General features: G+C 35.3%; 1 protein-coding gene and 1 pseudogene across 1 annotated transcript; both read right to left on the minus strand.

Moving 5' to 3' along the window:
- Nucleotides 1-588: 588 nt before the first annotated feature.
- Nucleotides 589-4,607, minus strand: LOC100817140 (7-deoxyloganetic acid glucosyltransferase). The gene is made up of 2 exons (XM_003520901.5): nucleotides 3,927-4,607; nucleotides 589-1,598 (listed from the first exon to the last, which is right to left on the minus strand). Exons 1-2 carry the CDS (start codon nucleotides 4,459-4,461, stop codon nucleotides 700-702), a joined length of 1,434 nt encoding a protein of 477 aa, XP_003520949.3. The 5' UTR covers nucleotides 4,462-4,607; the 3' UTR covers nucleotides 589-699.
- A 6,369-nt stretch (nucleotides 4,608-10,976) lies between these two features.
- LOC100780429 (protein SUPPRESSOR OF npr1-1, CONSTITUTIVE 1-like) lies at nucleotides 10,977-14,361 on the minus strand (annotated as a pseudogene).
- Between the last annotated feature and the right edge of the window lie 993 nt (nucleotides 14,362-15,354).

Genomic DNA, 15,354 nt, shown 5'->3' on the forward strand with positions numbered 1-15,354 from the left:
TGAAAACAAATCAAGCTTGAGTTATCTATTTTTATTATGAGCTAAGTCTAAATTTTTAATGTTCATCTCGTTTATACATCTGGTTGTAAACACCTTCCAAGTGTTATTCTAAGTGTAAAACAACTAATTAATAGTTGGAAACAACTTTCAAGTGATATTCTAATTGCAAATTAATAAGGAACCGAATAAAAAAATTATTATACTACGAAAGACCGACTACATATATATAAAGCTGATTTTGGCATCAAGAAAGGTTAGCTATTTGATTATTTTACAACAATATTTCTTCTTCTCTACAACTGTATATCTCCAGATTAATCCTATTTATTATTAATACAAATAAATAATTGTATACCCCTTTTCGTAATTTATCACATAAAACCTTATTTTTTATTTGCATCCAAACGAATTTGATTCTGATTATAATCACTTTTAACAAACTTATCAAAAAAATTAATTCTAATTATAATCGATTATACATATAATTGATTATTAAATTAATCTAATTTTTACCGTTGCCCTAAACACACTCTAGGGGAAGTGCATTAATTCTTGGAAAAAGAGGGAGCAAGTCTATAAAAAAAAAAATGGATGAAAGTGAATTCAATACATAGATAGAGTCAACTAAGTCTACAAATTTTGATACATGAAGATGTTTAAATTCGGAAATGCACCAGGAAATACATTCAACCTCTTATACTAGTTCCTTACCTTCATTAAGCTTATGTCCTTGATCAAATTCTCCAAATTATGATAAGAAGAACCATTCTCTTTGATACCATGAAGAGCTTTTTTAGCAACATCATTTGCTGATCTCATGAGATCTTCATTCTCCATTATATCTCTCACCATGTTTTCTACAACGAATCTATCACACGACCCATTCATATTGAGACCAATCTTCCACTGTTCACTCACACACCTACTGTTAACCGTTTGATCAGTAATCGACGGCCAACAAAGCATAGGCACTCCTTCGGCAATAGATTCCAATGTAGAGTTCCATCCACAATGGGTTAAAAACCCACCCACAGCAGGGTTGGCCAAAACCTCTTCTTGAGGTGCCCAATTTACCAAAAAACCCCTTTCTTTAGTCCCTATCTCAAGCTCTATAGGTACATTTTTTTGGATTATTAACTCCTTTTGGATGACCCACAAGAAAGGCTTCAAACTGTTTACCAAACCATGCCAAAACTCCATTAATTGCTCATATGATAGGTTCACCACAGTACCAAAGCTAACATACAAAACTGACTTTGCTTTTTGGTGGTCCAGCCAAGTTATGCAGCTTCTATCTTCTTTTCTCAAACGACCATCTTTGTGGGGTGATGAAGTACTATTGGTTGTGATCATGGTCTTGCAGAGAGTGTGAAGAGGACCAATAGAATACACTTTGGGAAATATAGTAGCAAGCTTAGTGATAATGGAGGGTTCAAGTTGCTCAAAAGTATTGAGTATAATAGCTGAAGCTTGGGTCATGGCTAAGGTTTCTTCGAAAATGAAGTCCCTAGTCCCGGAATCGGGTGGAAGGTCACAGTTTCTCAATAAATTCTCTAATCCTGGAATGTTGGCGGATGCACTTTTCAAATTTTCTGCATCTGAAGTCAATTGTGAAATTGTCAAAACTTGATAAGAGTATTGTTCTAGCAAATCTAATTGTCTTTAATTAGAACGTAATAACTCAGACTAAATAATAATCATAGACTGTATATACATCGACTAAGATTTAAAATTGTGTGACTAAAAGAGTTTCATGACCTTTTTAAAACTTCACTACACTTGTGTCTTTTAATTTTTACCATTCATGTGTAACTTTTTATGTTTGAAGTCATGTAATTTTATTAGTGTATTTCTATGTCTATAATATTGATGATTAAATTAAGACTTAAATATGTTTAAAATTTCTGATAAATGATCAAATCTTGTTTTAGGTTTCTTGATAAATTTTTTCATTATTTTAAGTCTTTGTTATCAGTTAGTTATCTAATGACGTAGTATCATAACAACTATTAATGATATTTAAAATATCAATTTATAAGGTGACACATCATCATTTAATTATGACAGAGAATTAAAACAAAAATTTTAATATATTTAGAATTCAAATTAAAACAACAAAAAAATTATTAGAAACTTAGAATAAAATTTGATTATTTATGAGAAGGAACCAAGAACCCCTAAAAGGTAAAAAGTAAATAGTAAATAGTAAAAAGTAGATCACAAAAACAATATGTAAAAATAATATAATATAGATTAGCAAAGGTGGCAGAGCCTCCTAGTTAGATTTATATTATATTAGTACACACAAATTATTATACAGTTAAGGATAATTAATAACAGTTGAGAATAAGCGATAAGCGGAAGGAAAAGATCAAATTAGATGGATAGAGGGCACTCCCCAAGTGGACACCGTAAGTTATCTTATTTGAGAAAAATATAAAATATGATGAACCCATACTTTTTTTTTAATCTACAAGGTCCTTATCGGTTTTCTGGATATTAAGTCGAGTACTGAAGATTAAGAACTGCCCACACTTCTTTGGGTCTTACGTTGATCTTATTTTCCTCCAAGCACCAACCTAACCCAAAAGGGCTTTCATAGTTTTTCAAAAACAGCTATCAGGGGCACACCTTTACAGGCTTACTAATCTCAGGTTTTCGAAAAACAAGCAGAAAGAAAGGAAAAAGTAAAAAAAAAAAAAAAAAACTGTTTACAACAACTGGGTTCTAAATCATATTCGCATTTTTCAAATAGAGATAACTAAGGCCCCTTGAGGGTGCCTTCAAAAGGATTAGCCAGACATAGTAAGATTCATACATACAGTTTTTCAGAGGAAAAATTGGGGGGAAAAGGGGAAAGATCCAGAAAAGAACTTGATATTATTGCACAGACAACTATTACAAGTTTTTCTTCCTTAAGTCTTTCTCTCACTATTGGGTCTAATGTCGTTCAGCGTGTGTGTTCAACTGAACTCCTACACCCTTTTTATAAAGAAAACTGACGGAATAATATAAAAATCCCTTCCGTCAAGAACAGTAAAGTTACTGTTCATTTACTTTGTTACAGGGTTGTCTTTTACAAATAAAGTTTTGTAGATAAGCTCAATGTCATAATCTATGCAATAGTGAAGATTCCTGACATGGCTTTTGAAAATAGAATTTCCTGATTCCAAGAAAGAAAATGATTCTGGAAATAAAATTATGAATAATCGGATTTCCACTTTGGAGATCAGGTTAAATCAAATAGAAAAAACAGTAAAAAAATTTTACGAAAATTTTGAAAAAGGTAAAAATCCAAACCTTTCTGTAGAACATACTAGTGAGTTTATGACACTACAAAACAAAGATTGCATCCCCATAATTTGCAATAAAGAGAAAAACAAAAGTCTACATATTTTGGTTAAAATAAATTTTCCTAAAATAAATAAATTTAACCAAACAAAAATAATTCTGTAAGCCTTGATAGACACGAGTTGTTCTTTTACTTCTATATGTCAAAGTGTTGTACCTCAACACAATTACTTCAAAAGTAATATAATAACTAAAACTAGAACAATGTCTAGAGACATAATAACAAATGATACAGAAACACAAAATTTCACCATTTAATTATCCACAAATTGTAAAATTTTTGGTAATAAAATTTTTATAAATAAAGCAGATGTGGTAGACTTATGACCTGTTAAAGAAAAAATGATCCTAGAACACGATTTTATCATACATAATAATAGATCAATTATTATTACAAAAGATTATCTATTAATTTCCACAAATTCACAAATGTCACCTATAATAGATAAACTCACATCAAAATTACGAACAAAACGTAACAAAAAAATTTATCAGGAACTTAGAATAAAATTTGATTATTTATGAGAAGGAACCTTCAAACATATTTAAGCTTTAAATTAAACGTCCTTACTCACCTTGATTACTCCGAAGCTGTTGTGCTCCCTCCTTGGCAAGTTTGCTCATGAAGATTGTGACCCAAGTGCAAGTAGCACTGTAGGTTCGGAAAGCAATCACTGGAATCCTAAACTCTTGTGCAACTCCCATGACAATCGTTGACATGAGTCCATCAACTATGATGCAAGATGGTTGCTGCCACTGATCACCATTTTTCTCGAGAAGTCTTGAGAACAATTCTCGGAACTCTTTGGCAACTAAGGATCTGGCGCTAGGAGTGATAAGCATTGGAAGGTAGTTTATTAGGGCACCTTTTCTAGGATTGTCAGAGGGTATGCCATCAGTGATGGATGCAAAGTGGAAATCGGGAAATTGAGTGTGGAATGAGGGTAAATCTGTGAATTGGAGGAGGCGATTGTGGTTGTGATGTGTGTTCACGAAGGTGATTCTGTGGCTTCTATGGGAAAGAAGTTTGGCTAAATTAAACATGGGTTTGATGTGTCCTTCTGCTGGAAAGGGTATAGCTAATATGTGAGGTGTATCTGAGTGCTCCATGTTTTGTTCAATGGAGAGGCTGGAATTCAGCAGTGAGATTAGATATGGATAAGCATAGGCAAGAAGTACATGAAGTGGATATGAATGTATATCACAGAAAGTGGGGTTTCTATACTTTTCCTATGTTGATAGTTTTAGTTTCTGTTGTTAACTAATAATGTCCTTATAATGTTACAACTTAGTGTTTGTAAGATTGAAATATATATTGCCTGTTAAAATACCAAAAAAATAAATTAGTTCGTAAGTATTCAAATATATTTTATTATTAAAATTTGCAAATATTTAAAAGACCATGTATTTACGAAAGGTTTTATGTTTAATTTGTCTATAATTAAGATTGAGATATATACTATCTGTTAAAATACAAAAAATTAAATTAGTTAGTATTCAAATATTTTTTTATTAAAATTTGCAAACGTACGTTTAATTCACATATGCTAATTAATGTTCATAAAATAAAATTAAAATTAAAATACAATGTTAAATAAATATGCAACAAATAAATTACATAAATATAATTCAATTGTTTATACAGTAGAAATTGTAAGTACAAATCTAAAACTAAACAAAAAAGTAAGAAATAAATATTATATTGAGGTACTTATTTATTTAACATTTATCTGTATTTTTTTTAATAAAAGGTTGGCAAAAGGAGGGACAAGCAGAAAAAATTGACGCGGCCTGCTGTTTCATGGATAAACCGAATTCGGCGAAGGAATCAGCAGCCGCATCGTGCGGTGTGAGAAAGAAGTATAAGTGATTAGTAGCAGAGGTTAGAGCTTTCAACTCATGACAGAGTGGGAAACAATGCTGCACCGATGTAGATGTAGGGCATCCATCTAACACAAACCCAATGGCTTCCTCAGAGCCCGATCCCACTACAATTTTACCAAAATCATGCTGCCTTGCAATCTTAGGACTTTTTCGAATGCTATGCTGCCATAGAATATCACGATATAAATCCCAAATTTCATACCTCCTTGCAATCTTCATACCATGATAAATACCCCAAATATCATACTTCCTTGCAATCTTCATACCATGATAAATACCCCAAATTTCAGCCTCATCAATTGACAAACATTCCCCAAGCTTAATTAACCGAAAACCCAAGCACGAATCTATCACGGTAGTCTCTGAGTATACCTCCGCATGCAGCAGTACCTGAAGAGGGATCATAGGCACCCCTCACATTTAGCCTCAACAACCAATCCGTATGTGAAAGTGACAAAGGCCTCCTCCAGTTCAAGAGATTCCTCGTCATCAAATTTTGAGAAGCATGGGCTCTCATATAATCTTTATAACGCTTAAAGACAATATCTATCATACCACTGAGACCGTAAACATAAAAATAGTCCCGACCGCCATAGTCATAGAACACAAGTTCGTCTCATCACCTTTGAAAAACTTTGGTGCTAATTTATTAGGTAACACACTTCTCCAAAATGCAGCCACCTTTGGACAATCACGAAGAGCATGCAGGCATGTCTCCACCGACAAGAGGAGTCCATAGAAATATGCCTATATCTCCTCTCGGCATTAGTAATCAAAGCTCCATCTGCAGCATTCCCCAGAATATTTATAATTCTTTCAGGACCAACCCACCTCGATAACCTGCAAAACAACCTACTATATCTTCTGTTCAGTCACACCACTTCTAGCAACCCTCTCATATGCTCACTTTATATTTATAAGATTGCTATTTTTTACTTTATTTCAATTTAACACTATAATTTTCATATATAAGATAATTATGAAATTTTCTTGTCCACATACCTAGGCTCTTTAATGAGTGATCGTGATGTTGAAATATAAACTTGATTTGGGCCCAAATTAATTATTTGGTTCCTTGGATTTAGTTATTTTGGGCTTAAGTAATTATGGGTCATGTTTCTAGAGAATTCTTGTAGTGTTTGGAGTGTCTAGATATTTCTTATGATTTTAATATTCTCTAGAATACTCTTTGGATCTCTAGAGTTGAGAACTCTCTAGAATTAGTGTGTCTAGAGTTCTCCTTAGAGTAGTATAAATAGAGATGTAATCCTACACATTTGTATCAAGCAAAAATACAAAGTTCTCTCCTCCATAAAGAATTCTCCTTCCTATCAAGTTTCTATTCAAAGTCTCCAATATTCCTAAACACTTTTCCTAAACATAAAAAGCCTTATTTCCAACAAAGTGGTATCAGAGCATCAAGATCCTCAAAAGATGGCGAATGGAGGTTTTCCTTTCCAAATGCCGATGCTCACAAAGAACAACTATGATAATTGGAGTATCAAGATGAAGGCGCTACTAGGAGCTCAAGATGTGTGGGATATCGTAGAGAATGGCTTCGAGGAACAAGATGAAGCCTCGCTAAGCCAAGGTGTAAAGGAGACGTTGAAGGAGTCAAGAAAGAGAGACAAGAAAGCTCTCTTTCTCATTTATCAATCGGTGGATGAAGATACATTTGAGAAGATATCCAACGCAACGACGGCCAAAGAAGCATAGGATAAGCTTCAAACTTGCAACAAAGGAGTTGAGCAGGTAAAAAAGATTCGTCTTCAAACTCTTAGAGGTGACTTTGAGCGTTTGTTTATGGAGGAGTCCGAGTCAATTTCTGATTATTTTTCTCGAGTATTGGCCGTAGTCAATCAACTTAAAAGAAATGGTGAAGATATTGATGAGGTGAAGGTCATGGAAAAAATACTTCGAACTTTAAATCCAAGTTTTGACTTCATTGTTACCAACATTGAAGAAAACAAGGATTTAAAGACCATGACTATTGAGCAACTCATGGGTTCCTTACAAGCATACGAAGAAAAACAAAAGAGAAAAATTAAACAAAAGGAGGCTACGGAGAAACTACTACAACTCAACGTAAAGGAAGCAAACTATGCAAATTACAAGAGCCAAAGAGGATGAGGTCGCGGCCAAGATCGTGGACGTGGACGAGGACATGGAGGAGAAGGAAGAGGTGGTTACAACAACCACTTCAACAAATTCAACAATGGAGAAAGAAGTTGGAATCCACAAGTAACAAGAGATCGTGGAAGAGGAAATTCATGGTCGAGGTATGACAAATCACAAATCAAGTGCTTCAATTGCAACCAGATTGGTCACTACGCATCCGAGTGTAGATTCTCAAAGAAGGTTGAAGAGAAAGCTAACTTTGTAGAAGAAAAAGGCGGAGAAGAAGAAACTTTGCTACTCGCGTGCCAAAACAAATTTGAAGAGAAAAGAAACAAGTGGTACCTCGACACCGGCGCAAGCAACCACATGTGCGGCGATAAAAGCATGTTCGTGGAGATCAATGAAGCGGCAACTGGCGATGTCTCATTTGGAGACGCCTCAAAGATACCAGTCAAAGGCAAAGGTAAAATTCTCATACGTTTGAAGAATGGGAGTCATCAATTCATATCCAATGTCTACTATGTGCCTAACATGAAGAATAATATTTTGAGCTTGGGACAATTATTAGAGAAAGGCTATGACATCCATTTGAAAGAACATAGTCTTTTCTTAAGAGATTGTAGACATAACTTGATTGCTAAGGTGCCTATGTCAAAGAATAGAATGTTCCTCTTGAACATTCAAAATGATGTGGCAAAGTGTCTCAAGGCTTTCTATATCGACTCTTCGTGGCTATGGCATCTACGGTTCGGGCACCTCAACTTCGACGGTCTAGAACGTTTAGCGAAGAAGGAGATGGTGAGAGGCTTGCCTAGCATCAACCACCCAGACCAACTTTGCGAAGGATGTCTAATTGGGAAGCAATTTCGTAAAAGTTTTCCAAAGGAATCAACAACAAGAGCAACAAAGCCGCTAGAGCTCATACACACCGATGTCTGTGGACCAATCAAACCCAATTCATTTGGTAAGAATAAGTACTTTCTCCTCTTTATTGATGATTATTCCAGAAAAACCTGGGTTTATTTCTTGAAGGAGAAATCAAAAGTGTTTGAAAACTTTAAGAAGTTCAAAGCCCTCATGGAGAAAGAAAGTGGTCTTTCCATCAAGGCCATGAGATCTGATCGAGGAGGAGAGTTCACTTCAAATAAGTTCAACAAATATTGTGAAGACCATGGAATCCGTCGCCCACTGACAATGCCAAGATCGCCACAACAAAATGGAGTAGCAGAGAGAAAGAACCGGACCATACTTAACATGGTGCGAAGCATGCTCAAAAGCAAGAAGATGCCGAAGGAGTTTTGGGCTGAAGCAGTGGCATGTGCAGTTTACCTAACAAACTGTTCCCCAACAAGAAGCGTGCATGAGAAGACACCACAAGAAGCATGGAGTGGAAGGAAGCCTGGGATCTCTCACCTCAAAGTGTTTGGAAGCATTGCCTATACCCATGTTCCAAACGAAAAGAGGACAAAGCTCGATGATAAAAGTGAGAAGTACGTGTTTGTGGGTTACGACTCAAGATCCAAGGGATACAAGCTCTATAATCCAAATAGTAAAAAGATCGTCATAAGTCGCGACGTGGAGTTCAACGAAGAAGATTGTTGGGATTGGAGTGTTCAAGAAGATAAGTATGATTTTCTTCCTTATTTTGAAGAAGATGATGAAATTGAACAACCAATCATAGAGGAACATATTACACCACCTGCCTCACCGACACCAAGGCTGGATGAAACAAGTTCAAGTGAGAGGACACCGCGACTAAAGAGCATTGAAGAGATTTATGAGGTAACCACAAACCTAAACGACATTAACCTCTTTTGTCTTTTTGGTGATTGTGAGCCTCTAAGCTATCAAGAAGCGGCAGAAAACATAAAGTGGAAAGACGCCATGGACGAAGAAATCAAGTCAATCACGAAGAATGATACGTGGGAACTTACTACACTTCCACGAGGACACAAAGCAATTGGAGTAAGATGGGTGTACAAGGCAAAGAAGAATGCTAAAGGAGAAGTGGAGAGATACAAAGCAAGATTGGTGGCTAAAGGCTATAGTCAAAGACAAGGAATTGACTATGATGAGGTATTTGCTCCTGTTGCTCATCTTGAAACTATTAGACTAATCATTTCTTTGGCAGCCCAAAATAAATGGAAGATCTATCAAATGGATGTGAAGTCAGCCTTCTTGAATGGTTTTCTCGAAGAAGAAGTCTATATTGAGCAACCACTGGGCTATGAAGTAAAAGGGCAAGAAGAAAAAGTCTTGAAGTTGAAGAAGGCGTTGTACGGTCTCAAGCAAGCACCGAGAGCTTGGAATGTTCGAATCGACAAGTACTTTCAAGACAAGAACTTCATCAAGTGTCCATATGAGCATGCACTCTATATCAAAGCGCAAAGTGGAGATATTTTGATTGTGTGTTTGTATGTAGATGACTTGATCTTTACAGGGAACAATCCAAGCATGTTCGAAGAGTTCAAGAAACATATGTCAAATGAATTTGAGATGACGGATATGGGGCTCATGGCATATTATCTCGGCATCGAAGTAAAACAAGAAGACAAAGGAATTTTCATCACCCAAGAAGGCTATGCCAAAGAAGTCCTTAAGAAGTTCAAGATGGATGACGCCAATCCAGTTGGCACCCCGATGGAATGTGGCAGCAAGTTGAGCAAGCATGAAAAAGGAGAGAATGTGGATCCAACTCTTTACAAAAGTTTGATTGGAAGTTTACGTTACTTGACATGTACAAGGCCGGATATTCTCTATGTTGTAGGAGTAGTAAGTCGCTACATGGAAGCTCCAACCACAACTCACTTCAAGGCGGCAAAGAGAATCCTTCGATACATCAAAGGTACAACAAACTTTGGCTTGCACTATTACTCTTCTGACAATTATAACATTGTTGGCTATAGTGATAGCGATTGGAGTGGAGACTTGGATGATAGAAAGAGCACTACTGGTTTTGTGTTCTTTATGGGAGATACTGCTTTCACATGGATGTCAAAGAAGAAACCAATAGTCACACTATCAACTTGTGAAGCTGAGTATGTCGCTGCCATATCATGCGTTTGTCATGCAATTTGGCTAAGGAACTTGTTGAAAGAGTTAAAAATGCCACAAGAAGAACCTATGGAAATATGTGTTGACAATAAATCAGCACTCGCTTTGGCAAAGAATCCAGTCTTTCATGAAAGAAGTAAGCACATCGACACCCGTTACCACTTCATAAGAGAATGCATTGAGAAAAAGGAGGTAAAGTTGAAGTATGTGATGTCTCAAGATCAAGCTGCCGACATTTTCACAAAGCCACTTAAGTTGGAAACTTTCGTGAAGCTAAGGAGTATGCTTGGAGTCACAAATCAAGTTTAAGGGGGGATGTTGAAATATAAACTTGATTTGGGCCCAAATTAATTATTTGGTTCCTTGGACTTAGTTATTTTGGGCTTAAGTAATTATGGGTCATGTTTCTAGAGAATTCTTGTAGTGTTTGGAGTGTCTAGATATTTCTTACGATTTTAATATTCTCTAGAATACTCTTTGGATCTCTAGAGTTGAGAACTCTCTAGAATTAGTGTGTCTAGAGTTCTCCTTAGAGTAGTATAAATAGAGATGTAATCCTACACATTTGTATCAAGCAAAAATACAAAGTTCTCTCCTCCATAAAGAATTCTCCTTCCTATCAAGTTTCTATTCAAAGTCTCCAATATTCCTAAACACTTTTCCTAAACATAAAAAGTCTTATTTCCAACACGTGATTCACAACTGTTGAGATCATGCTCTAATTTTCTCTTACCATAATAAGGATCATCATATCGAATATCATCCTGTCTGAATACATGGGTTCCGGTTGCTTTAACCAGTGAGGTCTCTATCAGACCTGCGTATGTAATTTCCACCTGGTTCCGTTCCTTTTCTAAAGCCACTTCAGATATATCATTAAGCTCCAAAGCTGATTTTAGGTCAAATAGATATGTATAATCCAATTTCACCTTTCTTACTTTAGTGCCCCGAGAGGGATTTTTATGAAGTTTGCCATTGATGAACACCGCAGGCATGAAAATATCATCTACATCTATGCGTTCCACACGTGCTAGAAGAAGACAAAGAACATTGACAGGGAATTCATTACGAAACCAGAAAGAACTTGAATGTCCCCTACTTTGGTTATTGAACCACTCTGGAATAGTTGCTCCTGGAAACCAAAACTTAGTTTGTCCAGCCTCATGCAATTCCTGTTAGTCATAATCCATAAAGAAGTCATAAGTTTATTAACATCAAGTGTGCATTATATTATCAAATCATATACGTTAAAAACAAGACAATACCTGATTTGACAACATCCTTGAACTCGAGGAAGACAAGGATATACATTCTCTTGCCGTGAAATATGTTAAGAATGGTGGAACCCCCCTAATTTCCTGAAGATGCAAGCAACCACCCACCTCAAGTATTCTTAAAAATTGCAATTCTTTGATGCATTCAGGAAGGAATGTGAAATTATTGTTCCTTAGGTTTAAAGTCACCACATGATCAAGCTGCAAGAAACCTCTTGAAAAAAAATCATCATACAGTTTGCAATCATCGACAGCGAAGCCATATACATTTGAACATACTATTGAGCTCACTTTTTCTTCACCCTCTTCTGATTTCACCCATTGCAGCCCCTTACAACTTGAAGCGTCCAAAAAATCCAATTTAGGCATCATGACAATGTTACTTGGTAACAAAAGAATTCCACAATCACGCAGGGATAAAGTTTTGAGTCCAACAAGATTTTGAAATGAAACTGGCAATTCTTTTAAGCCAAGGTTAACCAATTCAAGGTACAATAAGTTTTTCATCTCTCCTAATATTTCTGGAAAATTCTCAAGACTGGAACATTGTGAAAGTTCAAGTATTTCAAGAGAGGTCAAGTTGAGAGGTGGAAATGTGGTAAGCTTGCTGCAAAATCTAGCTCTCAATATTTTAAGTTTATTTAGAAAACCAATTGAGTGGTGAACTGTCATTAAATTCCCACACCGATCAAATGAAAGTTTTTCCAAATTTGGGAGATCAGATATGTCACGTATCTCTATTAAAAATTCACAATCGTCAAAATTCAAAACCTTTAGATTCCTGAACTTCTGCAAAAGAAAAAATAATGGAAAAAAAAGAAATAAGAACTAAATGAATAAATTTGAAGTAAATTTATTAATTAACAAGACGAACAAAATATACTCCTTAAACTTGCCTTCCTTGAGCCATGGAACCCAAATGACGTAATGCAACTTTGAGGTAACTTGCATATGGCAAGTTCCTTCGGATGAAAATTAGATGGTAAACAATTAGAAGGATACCGGTGCCATTCCAGTACTCTTAAACTTTCTGGAAAATAATTGGGACCTTTGGAAATTTTACCATTTCTAATAATAAGTATTTTAAGGTTTTTCATCTTTTTGAAGGCATTTTCATTCCATTCTATTGTTGCTTCTTTCACGGATAAGGATAAATACAGACATATGATTTCAATCTCACTAGTTCCCTGTTAATGCAAAAAAGATACGAATCAACCACATTACAAGTTATATGTAAGACATCGATTCACCTGTTTAAAGAAATTTACAAATTGTCATGAAAAAACTTGACTATGATGTAAAGATAAGATAGGAAAAAAAACGATCAAGATAAGAAATCATACTCTCACTTACTGAGTTGTCTTCTAAAACTTGAATTATATCTTTTGTTAACCACAATCTCCTTCACTTCCCTGGCTCTTTTGAGGATTCTTGTTCGTCTATTCGCCTGCCCATGTCCTGAATCAAGTCATGCATGTTAACTACACCATCCCAACTAAACTCTATGAGAGATTTTTCAACCAACACCCCAATATGATGTTTCATGCAGTCATCATAATGTCCACAAAGTATATGTTCAACCTCTGTCACTTTCCATCCTTTGAAGTAACAAGCTATGTCAAGAAAAATATTCTTCTCTTCTTCTTCCAAAGCATCAAAACTTTAAGTATATCTAGAATTTCCTTCTTGGGGATTCTTTTATATTGTTTGATGGTAGATTCCCATTCTTGTATACTTTTTTCATCCAAGTGGGAACCTATTACTTCCAACGCCAATGGAAGACCAGAAGCATAAGTTACTGCACGTTTCAAGACCTTCACATAAGTTGGACAAGCTTTTTCCTTTTTAAAAGCTTGCCATGTAAGCAACTGAAGAGCATCATTCACATTCAATTCCTTCACCTCATATGTTTTATTAACTTCATGAGATGCTAGCAACTGTTTGTTCCCAGTTGTGATGATGATTTTGCTGTCCGGACCAAACCAATCAGGTCTTCCAGCAATTGCTTGTAATTGCTTGTGTATGTCAACATCATCTAGAATCAAGAGAACCTTCTTTCCCATGAGCCTAGACTGTATGATTGAAATTCCTTGTTGCTTACTTGTTAAGTTGATGTTCATCTCTCCTAGTATTTCTGAAAGAAGGATTGTTTGGAGGTGTTCTAACCCGTGTTTGTTTGACTTTTCCCTCACATTTGCAAGAAAACACAAACAATCAAACTTCTCAGCAATTATCAACTATGAAGCACGGACACGTCGCCGAAGTGCCGCGTCCCGCGTCGAAGACGCACCGAACACACAAACGGGTGTGACTCCGGTGCGACGCGGTGTCCGTTGCCGCCGCCGTCGCCGGACACGGTTGGATGCAGGAAACGCGTGATCGGACGTGGCCCAACAAGTGGACACACGTGTCCAAACGCGGCCCAACCAAATATTTTATTATTTATTTAAAAAAAGACATACCTAAAATGAAAATCACGTCTTCTCCTTACCGCAAGCAAACCTCCATGTCGCCGCCTCCGTTTCCTCCTTTGCAGGTAAGCCCTTCTTTCTTTTCTGAGTTTTCTCATGATCTCATCTGCTCCATCGCCTCCATGTTTCTGAGTTTTCTCTCTCGCCTCTCTTGTTTCCCCGTTGATGCTTTTGCCTGGTTTTATGGTTTCTAATTTCAATTGATGCTTTTGTGCTGTATGGTTTTTGGTTTTATGGTATTCTCTCTCTTTCTCTTTCCATGTGCAGTGGTACCCATTACCCAATGCCATTTGATAGTTACAAGAGAGTTTATTTTTATTATTTTATTTAGATACTTTTTTGTTTTGTTGTGCCATTTGATACATTCAAACGTTTAAAGGTGGCCTCAAGCATGTTACAGCAATTATTATATTTTCTAAATAAAAGTTGTGCCATTTGATACATTCAAACGTTTAAAGGTGGCCTCAAGCACGTTACAACAATTATCATATTTTCTAAATAAAATAAATGGATGGATGTTAACATATTTTTGTAGGATTGAAATTTTACTTTTTCTTCAATTAAAATTTTAAGGGTTTACTAGTGTTTTTATTTTTTTATTTACTTTTTAATTATAAAATTGTCACAATAGTTTAAATCTGTTTTTTGGTTTTAAAAAAATTATACAGAAAATATTAAAAATAATAAATGAAGATGGAAAATAAAAACACAAATAATAATGGAGCTTTAAAGTACAGCACAAAGATTATTATTATACAAGTCCGGGTAGGTGTGGGGCATTAATTGAACTATACTATTCAGTTTCCCCTACCTTAATTTTTATTATTTTATTGTAGCTTGTTAGCAAATAGAAAATAAAGCCTTGAGTTTTGTGATTTTTTTTATTCTTATTTATTCTTAAAAAAATTATTTTCTAAAAAAGTATCTAAATTGTTTAAAAATAAAAAATAAAACAAATATAATTTACAAAAACTAAAATTATTTTGAATAGTCCTATTTTGAATAAAATTAAGCTAGAACATGGCTAATAAGACAAGAACAAAATTGATTAGAAATTGCTTTTGTTGTTTGTTTTTTACTTAGAAATTGTTTACATTGATTTTTAATTTTTTTAAATTGTTGTAGAGATGAGTGCTTCTAGTCCTAGTCAAGCTAAAGAATAAGATGATGATACCAAACCTTTATGGACCTATGTTACAAAG

Source organism: Glycine max, chromosome 3, assembly GCF_000004515.6.
Source record: "Glycine max cultivar Williams 82 chromosome 3, Glycine_max_v4.0, whole genome shotgun sequence".
Classification (NCBI taxonomy): Eukaryota; Viridiplantae; Streptophyta; class Magnoliopsida; order Fabales; family Fabaceae; genus Glycine; species Glycine max.